The sequence below is a fragment of the Theropithecus gelada genome, chromosome 15, assembly GCF_003255815.1.
Source record: "Theropithecus gelada isolate Dixy chromosome 15, Tgel_1.0, whole genome shotgun sequence".
NCBI classification, from domain to species: domain Eukaryota; kingdom Metazoa; phylum Chordata; class Mammalia; order Primates; family Cercopithecidae; genus Theropithecus; species Theropithecus gelada.
The window spans coordinates 44,633,094-44,647,550 of record NC_037683.1 but is presented as its reverse complement, the minus strand read 5'-3'; the positions used below and the strand labels follow the sequence as shown (position 1 = coordinate 44,647,550).

The 14,457-nt window shown below is 42.6% G+C and overlaps 2 protein-coding genes across 2 annotated transcripts in view; both read right to left on the bottom strand.

Moving 5' to 3' along the window:
- The window catches only part of FBXO10 (F-box protein 10), an 82,270-nt gene extending 77,562 nt beyond the window's left edge, over positions 1–4,708 (bottom strand). Inside the window, exon 1 of the mRNA XM_025359704.1 lies at positions 4,587–4,708. Coding sequence (XP_025215489.1) covers positions 4,587–4,628 — 42 coding nt within the window. The 5' untranslated portion in view covers positions 4,629–4,708. The remainder of the gene's footprint in view (positions 1–4,586) is intronic.
- Positions 4,251–8,674, bottom strand: TOMM5 (translocase of outer mitochondrial membrane 5). Its single transcript, XM_025359706.1, is given in 3 exon segments — positions 4,251–4,766; positions 8,438–8,470; positions 8,473–8,674. Coding segments are annotated over 3 exon segments (252 nt in total). The 5' UTR covers positions 8,657–8,674; the 3' UTR covers positions 4,251–4,731.
- Between the last annotated feature and the right edge of the window lie 5,783 nt (positions 8,675–14,457).

Here is a 14,457-nt window from a genome sequence, read left to right as displayed (position 1 = left end):
CAGCCTGAACATACACTGGAATCCAGGGTAACAATTACACTATTTTCCTCCAAGAAAAGCACGTAAAGATGGGGTACAAGGAATAAATAAACATTAAAAGTCCCCTGGATAAGCACAGACTGACTAGAAATAATTTTTTTTAATGAAAAAAAAAAAGTCCCCTAAGCCTTGGCCAGCTGTTACTCATTGGCCACTGAAACTTCCAGTCTCAACCTCTCCATTTGTAAAATGGCTTTAATATTGATTGGTTAAGGCTATTTTTAGATAATGAACTTAAGTGTTTGGTAAGTTTGAAGTTTGTACACAATTAGAGGATGAGTATGCTATCTCAGAGCATCTGTAAACAACAATGAGATCTATCTATGCCATGAATGCCAGCACAAATCACTTCTAAATGCCTTATACCAAAGACTAGCCATTAATAACATTTACCAAATGTCAAGCAATTGTGCCAACTGCTCTACTTGCATTTTTTTCACTTAATCCTTATGACACTTTGAAGTAGAGATTTCTATTATCCTACTTTTATCGTTAAAGAAAATGAGATTCAGCCGGGCGCGGTGGCTCACGCCTGTAATCCCAGCACTTTGGGAAGCTGAGATGGGCAGATCACCTAAGGCCAGCAGTTCGAGACCAGCCTGGCCAACATGATGAAACATGGTCTCTATTAAAAATACAAAAATTAGCCAGGCATGGTGGTGTGCGCCTGTAATCCCAGCTACTCAGGTGGCTAAGGCACAAGAATCATTTGAGTCAGGGAGGCAGAGGTTGCAGTGAGCCGAGATCATGCACTGCACTCCAGCCTGGAGCAAAACTCTGTCTCCAAAAAATAAAAAGTTTATTTTCTGAAAAGGGTAAAATAGAAGGTCTCTAGATTACGGGATGCCAAGTAGTTTGGGCAGAGTTATTATACTCAAAAGAGAGACACAGTGAGCAAATGCATACTGGATACTGAAACACATACGCACACCTCTCTCTCCTGAGCCTCACCACAGCCCCATTCCTTTGAATCCCAGAACATTGGCACGGCCTCATTCAGCACTTGGGAGATTGGAAGAGTCTTTGTTCTCTGAGGAATGACCAGCTCAATAGGGAATAACTAAAGATACAGACACAAAAAGTTTTCTCAACAAAAATGGCCCAATAGATGGCCCTTTGGCAAAGTTCAACATCAACAAGCTCTACTCCGAGCCTTTAATCCATGTTGGTTCCCAATTTTTTAATGTGAGCAGACAACCAACGGAAGCATCTAATATGAAACAAACAAACAAAAAAAGAAAAGTAATTATAGATAAAATAGACTATAAAGGAAAAAGAAAACATTAAAAGTACTATCATTCTAAAAAGAGAGCAGAAGGAAAAAGAAGGAGAGGAAATCAATAAAAACCTACAAGCATTCATTGGTGGGAGGTACTCAACTCATGGAGACAGAGTAGAATGATGGTTACTAGAGGCTGGGAAAGGTTAGAAGAGGAACACGGATGGCTAATGGGTGCAAAAATATAGTTAGATGTAATGAATAAGTTCTAGTATTTGATAGCATAATGGGTGATTACAGTCAATAATTACTGTATATCTAAAAATATCTAAAAGTATAACTGGAATGTTTGTAATACAAAGAAATTATAAATGAGGTGACAGATAATCCCTTTATCCTGATGTGATTATTATGCATTGTATGCCTGTATCAAAATATCTCATACACCCCATAAATATATACTTACGTACCCATAAAAAATAATAAAATTATTTTAAAACCTACAAAATTTGAGAACTAAAAGATACAAGTCTCAAGTTTAAATAGGTTCACCAAGTGCCCACCACAGTGAATTAAAATAAACACACACTAAGCGATGTCATCATGGAACACAAGCATACTAGGAACAAAGATCCTTGTTTCTCAGGACGAAAAATTTAGTCCCACAAAAAAATCAGGAATCAGAATGATTTCAGATTTCTCAGCAGTAACACTGAAAGCTAGACGTTTTGCTTTAAAATTCTCAAGGAAAATGATTGCTCATCTAGAACCCTATATTCAGCAAACTATAGAATAAAGACATTTTTAAGGCCAGGCATGGTGGCTCAAACCTGTAATCTCAGCACTTTGGGAGGCTGAGGTGGGCAGATTACCTGAGGTCAGGAATTCGAGACTAGCCTAGCCAACATGGCAAAACCCTGTCTCTACTAAAAATACAAAAATTAGCCAGGTGTGGTGGCACGTGCCTGTAATCCCAGCTACTTGGGAGGCTGAGACAGGAAAATCGTTTGAACAGACCTGGGAGGTGGAGGTTGCAGTGAGCCAAGATCACGCCACTGTACTCCAGCCTGGTTGACAGATCAAGACTCTGTGTCAAAAAAAAAAATAGAGACATTTTTAGACCAGCAAGGTCATTCACCTCCCATGTCACCTTTCTCAGGAAGACACTGCTAGAGAAAAAAATGCTCCATCAAACAATGGAGTAAACCAAGACACTAGGTAACAGAAAACATGAGATACAATAAGAGAGAAGAAAAAGAATTCCCGGACAATAGTGAAGGGAGTTCCCAGAATACAGCCACACATCAGGCATAGAAGGCTATCAGTCCAGTCAGGGGCAGGTCAGAAGACTCCAGGAAAGGCTTACTCAGGAAAATGAAACAGAGTACCTAATAAAGCTGATTGCTGTGAATGATTTAGATAAATGGCAAAAAGTTTAGTTGATTTAGTGGAGATTCCATAGAAAAACCAAGTCTAGAAAAAAACCAAAAGGATATACAGCAAAAGAAAACCAGGCACTATACTCAGAATCATTCCTAATGATACTGACCTACTCAAATCACACTATGTTATCTGAAGGGGTGGCCTGCGCCTCCACACCTGTGGGCGTTTCTCCTTAGGTGGAACGAGAGACTTGAGAAAAGAAATGAGACTCAGAGACAAAGTATAGAGAAAGAAAAAGTGGGCCCAGGGGACCGGCGCTCAGCATACAGAGGACCCATGCCTGCCCGGTCTCTGAGTTCCCTCAGTATTTATTGATCATTATCTTTACCATCTGAGAAAAAGGGAAGTGGCAGGATAATAGGATCATCGTAGGGAGAAGGTCAGCAGTAAGACATATGAATAAAGATCTCTGTGACTGAAGTTTAAGGAAAAGTGCTGTGACTTGATATGCATATGTAAACATCTCCATAAATCTTTTTTAGTGCACAAAGAGCAGCATTGCACTAGCAAGTCCCACCTTTCGCCCTAAGGCGGTTTTCTCCTTTCTCAGTAAACAGAACATACAATCGGTTTTACACTGAGATGTTCCATTGCCCAGGGACCTGCAGGAGACAGATGCTTTTCTCTATCTCAATTGCCAAGAGGCCTTCTTTCCTCTTACACTAGTCCTCCTCAGCACAGACCCTTCACAGGTGTCAGGCTGGGGGACAATCAGGTCTTTCCCTTCCCACGAGGCCTTATTTCAGACTATCACATGGGGAGAAACCTTGGACAATACCTAGCTTTCCTAGGCAGAGGTCCCTGCGACCTTCCTTTGGCAGTGTAAGTGTCCCTGGGTACTTGAGATTAAGAGAATGGTGATGACTTTTAACCAGCAAGCTGCCTTCAGGCACCTTTTTAACAAAGCACACCCTGCACAGCCCAAAATCCTTTAAACCTTGAGTCACCACAGCACAAGTCTCTTGCAAGGACAAGGTTGGGGGTAGGGTCACAGATTAACAGCATCTCAAATACAGAACAAAAGGGAGTCTCTTATGTCTACTTCTGTCTATATAGACACAGTAACAGTCTGATCTCTCTTTCTTTTCCCCACAGTTATCCTTTGAAAGGAAGAGATGACAAGATATGTGAGTGATGGAGCTAAAGAGAGGAAAGACACCTAAATCCCAATCATGACCATCACATTATTTAGAGACAAAAAGGTAAATACCAATAAAATCAGCTAAAAAAAGGTGTATGTAGTTGCTCCTGGGGAGAAGGTTAAGGACTATCCCCCCACCGACACAACAAACTTGGAGAACTATTTGGCTTAAAAATATAGTACTTTTTTCCTTTGGTAGTACTAATATTTCATATACTCAGCATCAAGCAGTAATGCTACCTTTCATTAAGACTGCCTGGCAATAAAACACAATGACGCTTCATCAGGATTGGCAAATTCTCTAGTCCAAAATAAGACGAACTTACTGAAGCTTGCAATAATCTCAATATTATAATAGTCTCACTAGTGATTGCAGCAAAAAGTAGGATAAGAAAAATAGAAACCCAATTTTTCTTAATTGATATGTTTATTAAAAACATAGACTAATGATCCTGTGCTTAAAAGTCGTTGTGGTTATATGCTGATTTCCACGAAACATAACTATTAAGAGACTCTTCACAAATATACTCTGGGCAGAAAAGGTAAACAGAAATGACTGACAAGACAGTGCCATTTCAGACACAGCTCCCTCAACACTTGCTAGAAAATGGAGTTTGACATTATTTACAATTATACCAGTATTGTCAGAGGCGAAATGTCACAGGGATAAGGGTACACCAGATCATGAGACATCGTTTCATACTTCCCAAATAGTTTTAAATTTTAGCTTTGAACGTCAGTTACCAGAGCCAAACTTGTTCTTAACAAGCAGAACTTTATGTCCATTCAAAGAGTCTCTTACACCTTTCTGGGCCTATTCACTTGCAGAGAGGAGTCGAAACTGTAACCAGGCTCTTCATATCGTGCATTCATATGAGATGTCCAGTCTTCATATGCTGTCCAATTTCTTTAAGATAAATGGAGCTGAAAGAAAAATAAATCTAAAATTAGTTTTCAAATCTATTAGTCCATAGGCTACATTATAGAATTATAAGACTGGGGAAGGAAACCTTATAGGTTTATTCAACATGTTTTTGAAAATAACTCCAAGTGATGGTCAAGCATCTGCCTGTACAACCCAGCAAAAGGGACTCATTGCCTTCCACAGCAGCCCATTCTACTGTCATTCAGCTATTACTGTAAATTTCATTCTTATACTATGTAAAACCTTTTCTCCAGATAGGCTGCCCCTTAGGATGATAAAGTATAAATCCAATTCTTTTTCAAATGGCAATCCTTTACTCTGGCGATTTATTTTAACTGTAAAAGGAACTCTAGAGGAAACAAATGGGTATTTTTCACCTTTAAAAACTCATTTGAAAGGCAGAAGTTATGGGAAAACACTGGACTAGAGAACCAGAAGAGCTGGACACTGCTAGAGAAAAAAGGAGGAAAATATATTTTGGGTCTCTTACTGATTAGCTCTGTATCACTTACATACTCTAATCACATCTGATACAGTCCTACCTCAGTCATTAAGAGGGTCTAATAAGATCATGTACATAGAAATGTCTAGAAAAGTAAGTGTCAACATATAGATCTAAAGAAGTGATATTACTGTTCGGTGTAAAAGTGTTGTGACCAAAAAAGTTACTCAAATCACCTTCTTTCTCAATACTCATACAAATAGAACACTTTGTTATTATTTTTTTTTTTCAGTCCCCCGAGTAGTTGGGACTATAGGCACATGCCACCATGCCTGGCTAATTTTTGTATTTTTTTAAAAGACGGGGTTGCCATGTTGCCAAGGCTGGTCTTGAACTCCTGAGCTCAAGCAACCTGCCCTCCTCAGCCCCGCAAAGTGCTGAAATTACAGGCATTGAGCCGCTGCACTCAGCTCAATTTGTTAATATTAAACTGACGACACTGAGATCTGTCAGAAGCTGATAAAGTCAGCAGTATATCCAACCTTTTCTACTAATTCTTAACGACAGAAAAAAATCCGTGAAATAATCAATGGATAAGCAAAATGTGATATATCCTTCCAATGGAAACTTATTTAGCCATCAAAATGAAGTTCTGACACATGCTACAACATGGATGAATCTTGAAAACCTTATGCTAAGTGAAATAAGCCAGACACAAAAGGCCATGCATTTGACAATTTCATTTAAATGAAATATCCAGGGCCAGGTGTGGTGGCCCACACCTGTAATCCCAACACACTGGAAGGTGGAAATGAGAAGGATTGATAGAGCCCAGTAGTTCGAGACCGACCTGGGCAACAAAATGAAACCTCGTGTCTACAAAAATTAGCAGGGCGTGCTGGCGTGTGCCTGCAGTTTTAGTTACTCAGGAGGCTGAAAGTAGTTGGATCACTTGAGCCCAGGAGGTTGAGGTTGCTGTGAGTCACGATCACCACAGCCTCCACCTCTGCCCTCTAGCTTGGGCAACAGAGCAAGACCCTGTCTCAAAAAAAAAAAAAAAAAATCCAGAATAGACAAATCCATAGAGAAAAAGTAGATTAGTAGCTGTGAAAGGCTGTAGAAAAGGGAAAATGGGGTAACAATGAACGCATATGGTGTTTCTTCTAGGGGGAAAGAAAATATTGTCAAATTGTGATGGCTGCACAACTGACTTTGCTAAAAACCACTAAATTGTACACTTTAAATGGGTATATTGTATAATGTACAAATTATATTTCAACTTAAAAGTGAAAATAAACAATTCATATCAAATACAAAGATCACTGAGAAGCAGCAAATATTTTACTGGCAGCTAGATCAATGAAAAAGGCAGGAGGCAGGAAATAAGTAAATTTGGGAGTTGCAAGAAGCTGTTGAAGTAGGATGACATGGGTGTTTCTGTTCCCCAAGACTTGATCTCCTGTGAAAGCAGAGTAATACCACAGACAGTGAAAGAGACACACAATAAGGGAGATCTCGGCCTAGGCCCAACATGAGCCTTCAATAGGATGACCTTGGTATGGCCTTCATTTATTTGAACCATCCCTGCCACTCCATCCAGACTGGCTGGCCAATAATATACAGCAAGGAACAATGGAAAGCATACTGAATTGAGAATGAGAAGGCAGGGCATTCGAGAACTGATCATAAAGCTGCTTCCAGTTCTTATGTTCAGTGTTCCTATAACTCTGATACCGTCCTTCCTTGCTAAGTCCCCTCTGAAAATCAAGTTTTCATATGTAAAATGATATAAAGAATCTTAGGCCCTGCCTCCCTCAAAGGTCCACTGTCAAGACTATATAATGGGAGTAACTTCCTGTCAATTGTAAAATACAGAAAAAAAAAACCCTCAAATATTTGCATTAATCCTATAGATTCATATTCTTTTTTCCCATTTCTTCCAAAAAAGTAATCATTTACTTCACCCTCTATACAAAGAAACAGAAATGAAGCAAAACTTTTTGGATTTCAAAGGTCAGCACTTTTGAATGGGAAGGAACCTGGCCGCTGGTTCACGCCTGTAATCCCAGCACTTTGGGAGGCCCAGGCAGGCGGATCACCTGAGGTCAAGAGTTCGAGACCAGCCTGGCCAACATGGTGAAACACCCATCTCTACTAAAAAAAAATATTAGCCGGGCGTGGTGGCACACGCCTATAATCTCAGCTACTCGGGAGGTTGAGGTAGTAGAATGACTTGAACTCTAGAGGCAGAGGATGCACTGGGCCGAGATTGCGCCACTGCACTCCAGCCTGGGCAACAGGCGAGACTGTCTCGAGAATAAATAAATAAATAAATAAATAAATAAATAAAAGAAAAGAGAGGGAAGAAACCTGGTATTGAGTTAAGAGTTCCGGCCGGGCGCGGTGGCTCAAGCCTGTAATCCCAGCACTTTGGGAGGCCGAGACGGGCGGATCACAAGGTCAGGAGATCGAGACCATCCTGGCTAACCCGGTGAAACCCCGTCTCTACTAAAAAATACAAAAAACTAGCCGGGCGAAGTGGCGGGCGCCTGTAGTCCCAGCTACTCGGGAGGCTGAGGCAGGAGAATGGCGTGAACCCAGGAGGCGGAGCTTGCAGTGAGCTGAGATCCGGCCACTGCACTCCAGCCTGGGTGACAGAGCAAGACCCCGTCTCAAAAAAAAAACAAAAAAAACAAACAAAAAAAAAAAGAGTTCTGGATTTTAGGTCAAGATCATTCACTGAATCGCTGAGTGACCTTCCCTACTCTGGTTCCTTTTCTCTGTCTGCAAAACGAGGGAGTTCCTCTAGGGATCATTACTTAAGCTCTTTCAGATCAAACATTCTTTTTTTTTGAGATGGAGTCTTGTTCTGTCACCCAAGCTGGAGTGCAGTGTCGCGATCTCGGCTCACTGCAACCTCCGCCTCCTGGGTTCAAGCAATCCTCCCACCTTAGTCTCCCGAGGAGCTGGGATTACAGAAGCCAGCCACCACGAACTCCTGACCCCAAATGATCCGCCCGCCTCGGCCTCACAAAGTCCTGGGTAGGATTACAGGCGTAAGCCAACGCGCCCGGCAGCTCAAACATTCTTAAAGCTGGGAGAACCAGGATGATTAACCACGCGCGCCCGGCCACCACGTGCACTTCAATGCCCCGACCCTGACCCGCTGACCTCAAACCGCGCATATGCCCGTCGCCCTCAACGCGTACCCTCCTTGCTCCCCGCTACCGTTCAGCTCAGTTCAAGGGCCCCGATGGCCTGTATGATTAGAGTTACGCCGGTGAGCTCCCCGCTAGTCTCACAGTCACAGCCCGGGAGACACTCACTGACTCGCAGCAGGGCCACGTAGATGAGAAAGTTCCGTATGGAGGAGATCACATCCTCGCGCATCTTCCGTTTCATCTCCTCCGGGTCCAGCTTCGGCGCGAGGCCCTCAATCCGGAACATCGCGGCTCTGACTTTGCAGTTTCCAGATGCCGCGCTCTCCTCTTCCCAGTGGCCGCCTCGCGCCCGGAACTGGGCCTATCCCCACTTCCTGTTCCCGCCCCCCCCGTTGCCACACTGGACGATGGATGCCTGCAAGGGACATTCCAAGTCCCGACCCAGCGGATCTGAAGTGCGGTCTGAGGCGGGCGGCAGCAATCTCAGCAACGCAGACTTGGGTTTCTCCACGCTGTCTTTAATAACATCTGTCTTTTTTTTTTTTTTTTTTTTTTTTTTTTTTTTTTTTTTTTTTTTTTTTGAGACTGAGTCTGGCTCTGTCGCCCAGGCTGGAGTGCGGTGGCCGGATCTCAGCTCACTGCAAGCTCCGCCTCCCGGGTTCACGCCATTCTCCTGCCTCAGCCTCCCGAGTAGCTGGGACTACAGGCGCCCGCCACTTCGCCCGGCTAGTTTTTGTATTTTTTAGTAGAGACGGGGTTTCACCGTGTTAGCCAGGATGGTCTCGATCTCCTGACCTCGTGATCCGCCCGTCTCGGCCTCCCAAAGTGCTGGGATTACAGGCTTGAGCCACCGCGCCCGGCAATAACATCTGTCTTATACAAAAATCAGCCCGACTCGGTGGCGCGTGCCTATAATCCCAGCTACTCGGGAGGCTGAGGCAGGAAAATCGCTTGAACCCAGGAGGCGGAGGTTGCAGTGAGCCGAGATCGCGCCACTGCACTCCAGCCTGGGCGACAGAGCGAGACTCCGTCTCAAAATAATAATAATAATAATAATAATAATAATAATAATAATAATAACAACAACAACAATAACATCTGTCTTGAACCTGGAGCGCTGCGCTGCAAAGTGCTTTTACGCCCTGGAGGGGGCTGTGCACATAAGGTACCACTGTAAACAGTGATAACTAACATTTATTGAATATTCAATATAATTGTCACCTGTGAATTCGATATTATAATCGTCATTTCCTAGATTAGAAAATTGAAGCACAGAGATCTTTAAAACAATTTGCTCAAATGTGCTTTGATTTTTATTTATTTTTTATTGCTAATTGTTGTTGAGACTGATCTGGAACTCCTGGGTTCCAGGATCCAAGCGATCCTCCCGCCCCCGCCTCCCAAAGTGCTGGGATTACAGGCGTGAGCTACCGCGCCCGGCCCCCAAATGTGCTTAAAAATACCTCAGAGGGGAAAAAGTATTGAGAGAGATAAATGATGTCAGCAAAATATTAAAAACTGGTGACTTCATATTAGTTAATTATTCTAGTCTTTCTTGACTGTGTTTGAAATTTTACATAAGTTAAAACAAAGAGACAAAGATGAAACTTTTTTTTTTTGTTTTGGATACAGAGTCTCGCTCTGCCGCCCAGGCCGGAGTACAGTGGCGCGATTTCAGCTCACTGCAACCTCTGCTTCCCAGGTTCAAGTGATTCTCCTGCCTCAGCCTCCTGAGTAGCTGGGATTACAGGTACGCACCACCATGCCTGGCTAAATTTTGTAGTTTTTGTAGAAACGGGGATTCACCATGTGGCCAGGCTGGTCTTAAACTCCTGACCTCAGGTGACCTGCCCACCTCGGCCTCCAAAAGTGCCGTGATTACAGGCATGAACCACTGCACCTGGCCTTTTTACAGATTATTGAAGCACAGAGGTCTTTAAAATACTGTTAGCCAAGTAGTAACACAATATGTATAAAGCAAGTTCAAATCTGATCAGCATTTTACAGATGAGTAGAAGGAGGCTCAGAAACCAAGTCCAGCTTTGGTGTGAGCCCCTTGATCTGGAACATCGCAGCTGAAGTCTAAAGTGCACTAAAGTCTGAAGTCATTCTGCTGGTGATGCACAGGACAGGGTTCTAATGCAGAAAATTATCATGTCAAGTTGAATTATCTTTCCCCTGCACCCTACTGCTCATCTGTTAGTCTTTAACAGTGCCCACATGAATGGACATCGCTGGAGTTAGGAGTTTGATGCAACCAGATTTCCTGTCACAGAAGCATCCAAACCGAGTGAGTAGGCTGCTGCCCCAAGTTACACAAGCCGACTAGCCATATCTACTTCTTACACACAAGCCCAGATGACTGAATTGCTCACATAATTCAAAACCAGAATGTTCCTTCTTGATTGCATATTGCATAGCAGCAATGGACTTTGGATAAATCAGGACAATAATTTACTATGAGAGCAACTAAAAACTATAAGCGCAGTCACCTTTCTGGTTGACAGAATGTAAGACACTGGGGCAAGAAAGAAAACTCATCTGCTTATTCCAGCTTTAGCAACCTTTTGCATCTGTAATTCATGCAGTGGAATAGCAGAGGCAGCTCTGGAATGGGAGTGGCTGACTCCCAAGGAATAGCCTCCAGCCAACCCTTCGTGAGTGTTTAGAAAGCCTACAGTGATGCTGAAAGCAGCAAGGACTGTGGAAAGAACATGAACACTGGAGACATGGACACTAGATCTGGCACTGCTGCCAACTAGCGGTGTGATGAGGGATGAGTATCTGATTTCACTGCAACTCCATTTCTTTCTTCTTATTTATTTATTTATTTTAGACTGAGTCTTGCTCTGTCGCCCAGGCTGGAGTGCAGTGGCACGATCTTGGCTCACTGCAACCTCTGCCTCCCAGGTTCAAATGATTCTCCTGCCTCAGTCTTCCGAGTAGCTGGGACTACAGGTGTGTGCCACCAGGCCTGGCTAGTTTTCTTTTTTATTTTTTAAGAGATGAAGTTTTGCTCTGCCACCCAGGTTGGAGTGCAGTGGTGTGATCATAGCTCACGGCAGCCTCACACTCCTGGGCTCAAGCAGTCCTCCTCCTGCCTTAGCTTCCTGAGTGGTTGGGACTATAGGCACGTGCCACTACACCTGCTTATTTTTTTCTATTTTGTTAGAAATAGGGTCTTGCTGTGTTGTCCAGGCTGGTCTCAAACTCCTGGGCTCAAGTAATCCTCTTGCCTCAGTCTCCTGACCGAAGCATGAACCACCACACCCAGTTCTTCCATTTCTTTAGTTGGAAAGGGAAGGCATATACTGAGACGCTTTTGAAAGTTTCTTCCAGTTCTAACAGTCTATGCATTTTTTAAAACAACCTATGCATCTTGAATTTTATTATCATCTTGAACTTTCTGGTATGGAGCACCTGACTATGAAAATGTCATCGAATGTGGTCAGAAATATTTCTATTTCTAACAAAGTAGAAAAAAATAACCAGGTGTAGTGACACATGGCTGTAGTCCCAACTACTGAGGAAGCTAAGGCAGGGGTAGGACTGCTTGAGCCCAGGAGTGTGAGGCTGCCGTGTGCTATGATCACAGCACTGCACTCCAACCTGGGTGGCAGAGCAAAACTTCATCTGTTAAAAAATAAGAGTGTGTGTTCCACAATAGGATGGATGTAACAATAAGGCATATCTCATCCATCCGAATAGTGAGGCAAAGTGATTGGGAAGGGATGAGATCTTGTTACGTGGTTCCAGTAACTTCAACCCCTAATGCTGACCTTTATTTTCTAAGTTTAGAAAAATAGCTTACATATGAAACTATCAATTAATTTATTTTCTCTGCAGAGATGCTTTTGAGTAACTTTCACAGGAAATGAAAGATGGGATAAATTAGCAGAAATCATGCTTCTTGGTGAAAAGAACAGATTTTAAGCATTTGAATTTTATTTCCTAAATTAAAGCACTACTTTCTTAAATTATTTTTTTGAGGCAGGGTCTTGCTATGTTGCCCAGGCTAGTCTCAAACTCCTGGGCTCAAGGGATCCTCTTGCCTCAGCCTCCCAAGTAGCTGGGGTACAGGCAACCGCCACCATGCCCAGCTAAAGCAGCACCTTTACACCTGGTAGGTGATATGGTAGCAAATGGCTAGCCTGTTAAAGGGCAATATTATTTTCATAACAATTTTCTTAGGTCTGGTGCTTGCATACCTGTAGAGACAGAAGTAGGTAGGGGATAGAAATACGGAGTAGCTAGATCTTGGAGTGAAGAATTGGTGTTGGATACAGTCTAAGAGGATGACCCATTCCTGTCTCAGATACATTCCTCCTGGTGAATTCAGTTTTCCGCTTGCATGGTTCATCTAGTTGTAATGAAGGAAACTCATGAAAAGAGATTCGCTTCTCTTTTTTGGCTTTTTAAAAAAGTGCTTATTTATTTGGCATGTAGGTGGTGGTATTGTCCAATGACAGTGGGTTTAGGTGAGGCAAATTGAGAAAATATGCTTCAGGAAGTCAACATTGGATGGAGCTATTTCACATCTTGGACCCCTCATTTTTCCCCAATGATGGGATGATGAGAGGTTGGGACTAATCTTTAAAGTTGCCTGTAGCTCTAAAGATGCTGTAATTCTGTGTTCATTTTTCCTGTTCTTCCTACATAACCTTGAACTAAAAGCTAAGAGCAAAGGATTCACTGTGATTTGCCGTGGAAGGCAAAAATAAAAAGTATGCACGCATAATTTAATATTGATATTTGTATTATTTAGTCTGATCGCAGAGGAAATGGGAGCTGATGTCACAGCCTGTCTTGTTTTCCATATAGATCCCAGGAGGGATTAAAGAGCCATTTCCTTTGCCTCAACTTCCCAGACAGTACAGTACACACCATTCAGAGTGTGCAACCTACTCATAAGAGAATTAAGTGCTTTAATTTCCATCATTGGTGAGGAAGTTGTATTTGCAAAGTCAGAGATTGACTGATGACTCATGATTGGGGAATAAATCCAACATAAAATCACAGGAAGCTTGTGATTCCTAATTTATAGGGAGCTATATAGGCTTTGAGTATTGAACAATTCAACCCCTTCATTTGGCAAATGGGGAAACTGAGACCCAAAGGGATGCTAGTTAGAACTGGCTTGGACTAGGATAGGTCTCTGGGCTCCCAGTTTAGCACCTTTCCCCATTGCACCTTGTTGGTTTCGATACTTTAACTGTGAATATTCTCTTTGACAATCCTCCCCTCAGAGGTAACGATGAAAAGAATGGAGTGTTGTTAAACCCGGGCTTGGGAGGGACAGGATAAGAGGTTGCTGTTACTCATCAAGAGACTAAAGGCAGCCCTTCTTTCCACATTACCTCACCCATCACCAGTTGTTAATCTGGACTGTGTTATTATCCAGCCCCACACCTCTCCTTCCTCATTCCTTCAGGAGGTGAACATGGCCTGGAATTCCTAAAATAAACTTGACTTTAAAGTTCACTCTGGACCCAAGATGAATGAAATAAGGGTCAGGACAAAGAAAGGACCCTGGGCTCTCAGTAAGGGTTGTTTTGTGATAGATGCTAACCAGAGTCCTCACCTAGCAGAGGATAACTTACTTCTAGCAATTACTGCTCACTAAGAGACAGATGCCTCTTCAGGAAGAGGGGCCCTTTGAACCTTAAAGGAGAGGTAGAATATTGATAACCTTCACCTCACTGGCATTTGCTTTCTATGACACCCCGTTCTCAGTTCGAACCTTTAGGGCTTTGTTGTCTGGATAATTCATGAATATTTGATCTCTTGCCATGTAGACTGTAAGCACCTCAAGTACAGGGAACATGTCATTGCTCATTCTATCATCCTCCAAGCAACCGAGGATAAATACAGATATTTACATGGTAGAAACTCAGTAAGTACCCCCAAGTGAATGAGTGAATGAATGCATTTCATATCTACTAGTGTTTAGAATTTAAAAATTGGTGGCTTTGTATATTAGATTGAAAGGAAATTGTCCCCAAAAGAAATTTCCCCCAAATCCTACTAGTATTATTATTATTTTGAGACAGAGTCTTGTTCTGTTGCCCAGGTTGGAGTGCAGTGGCA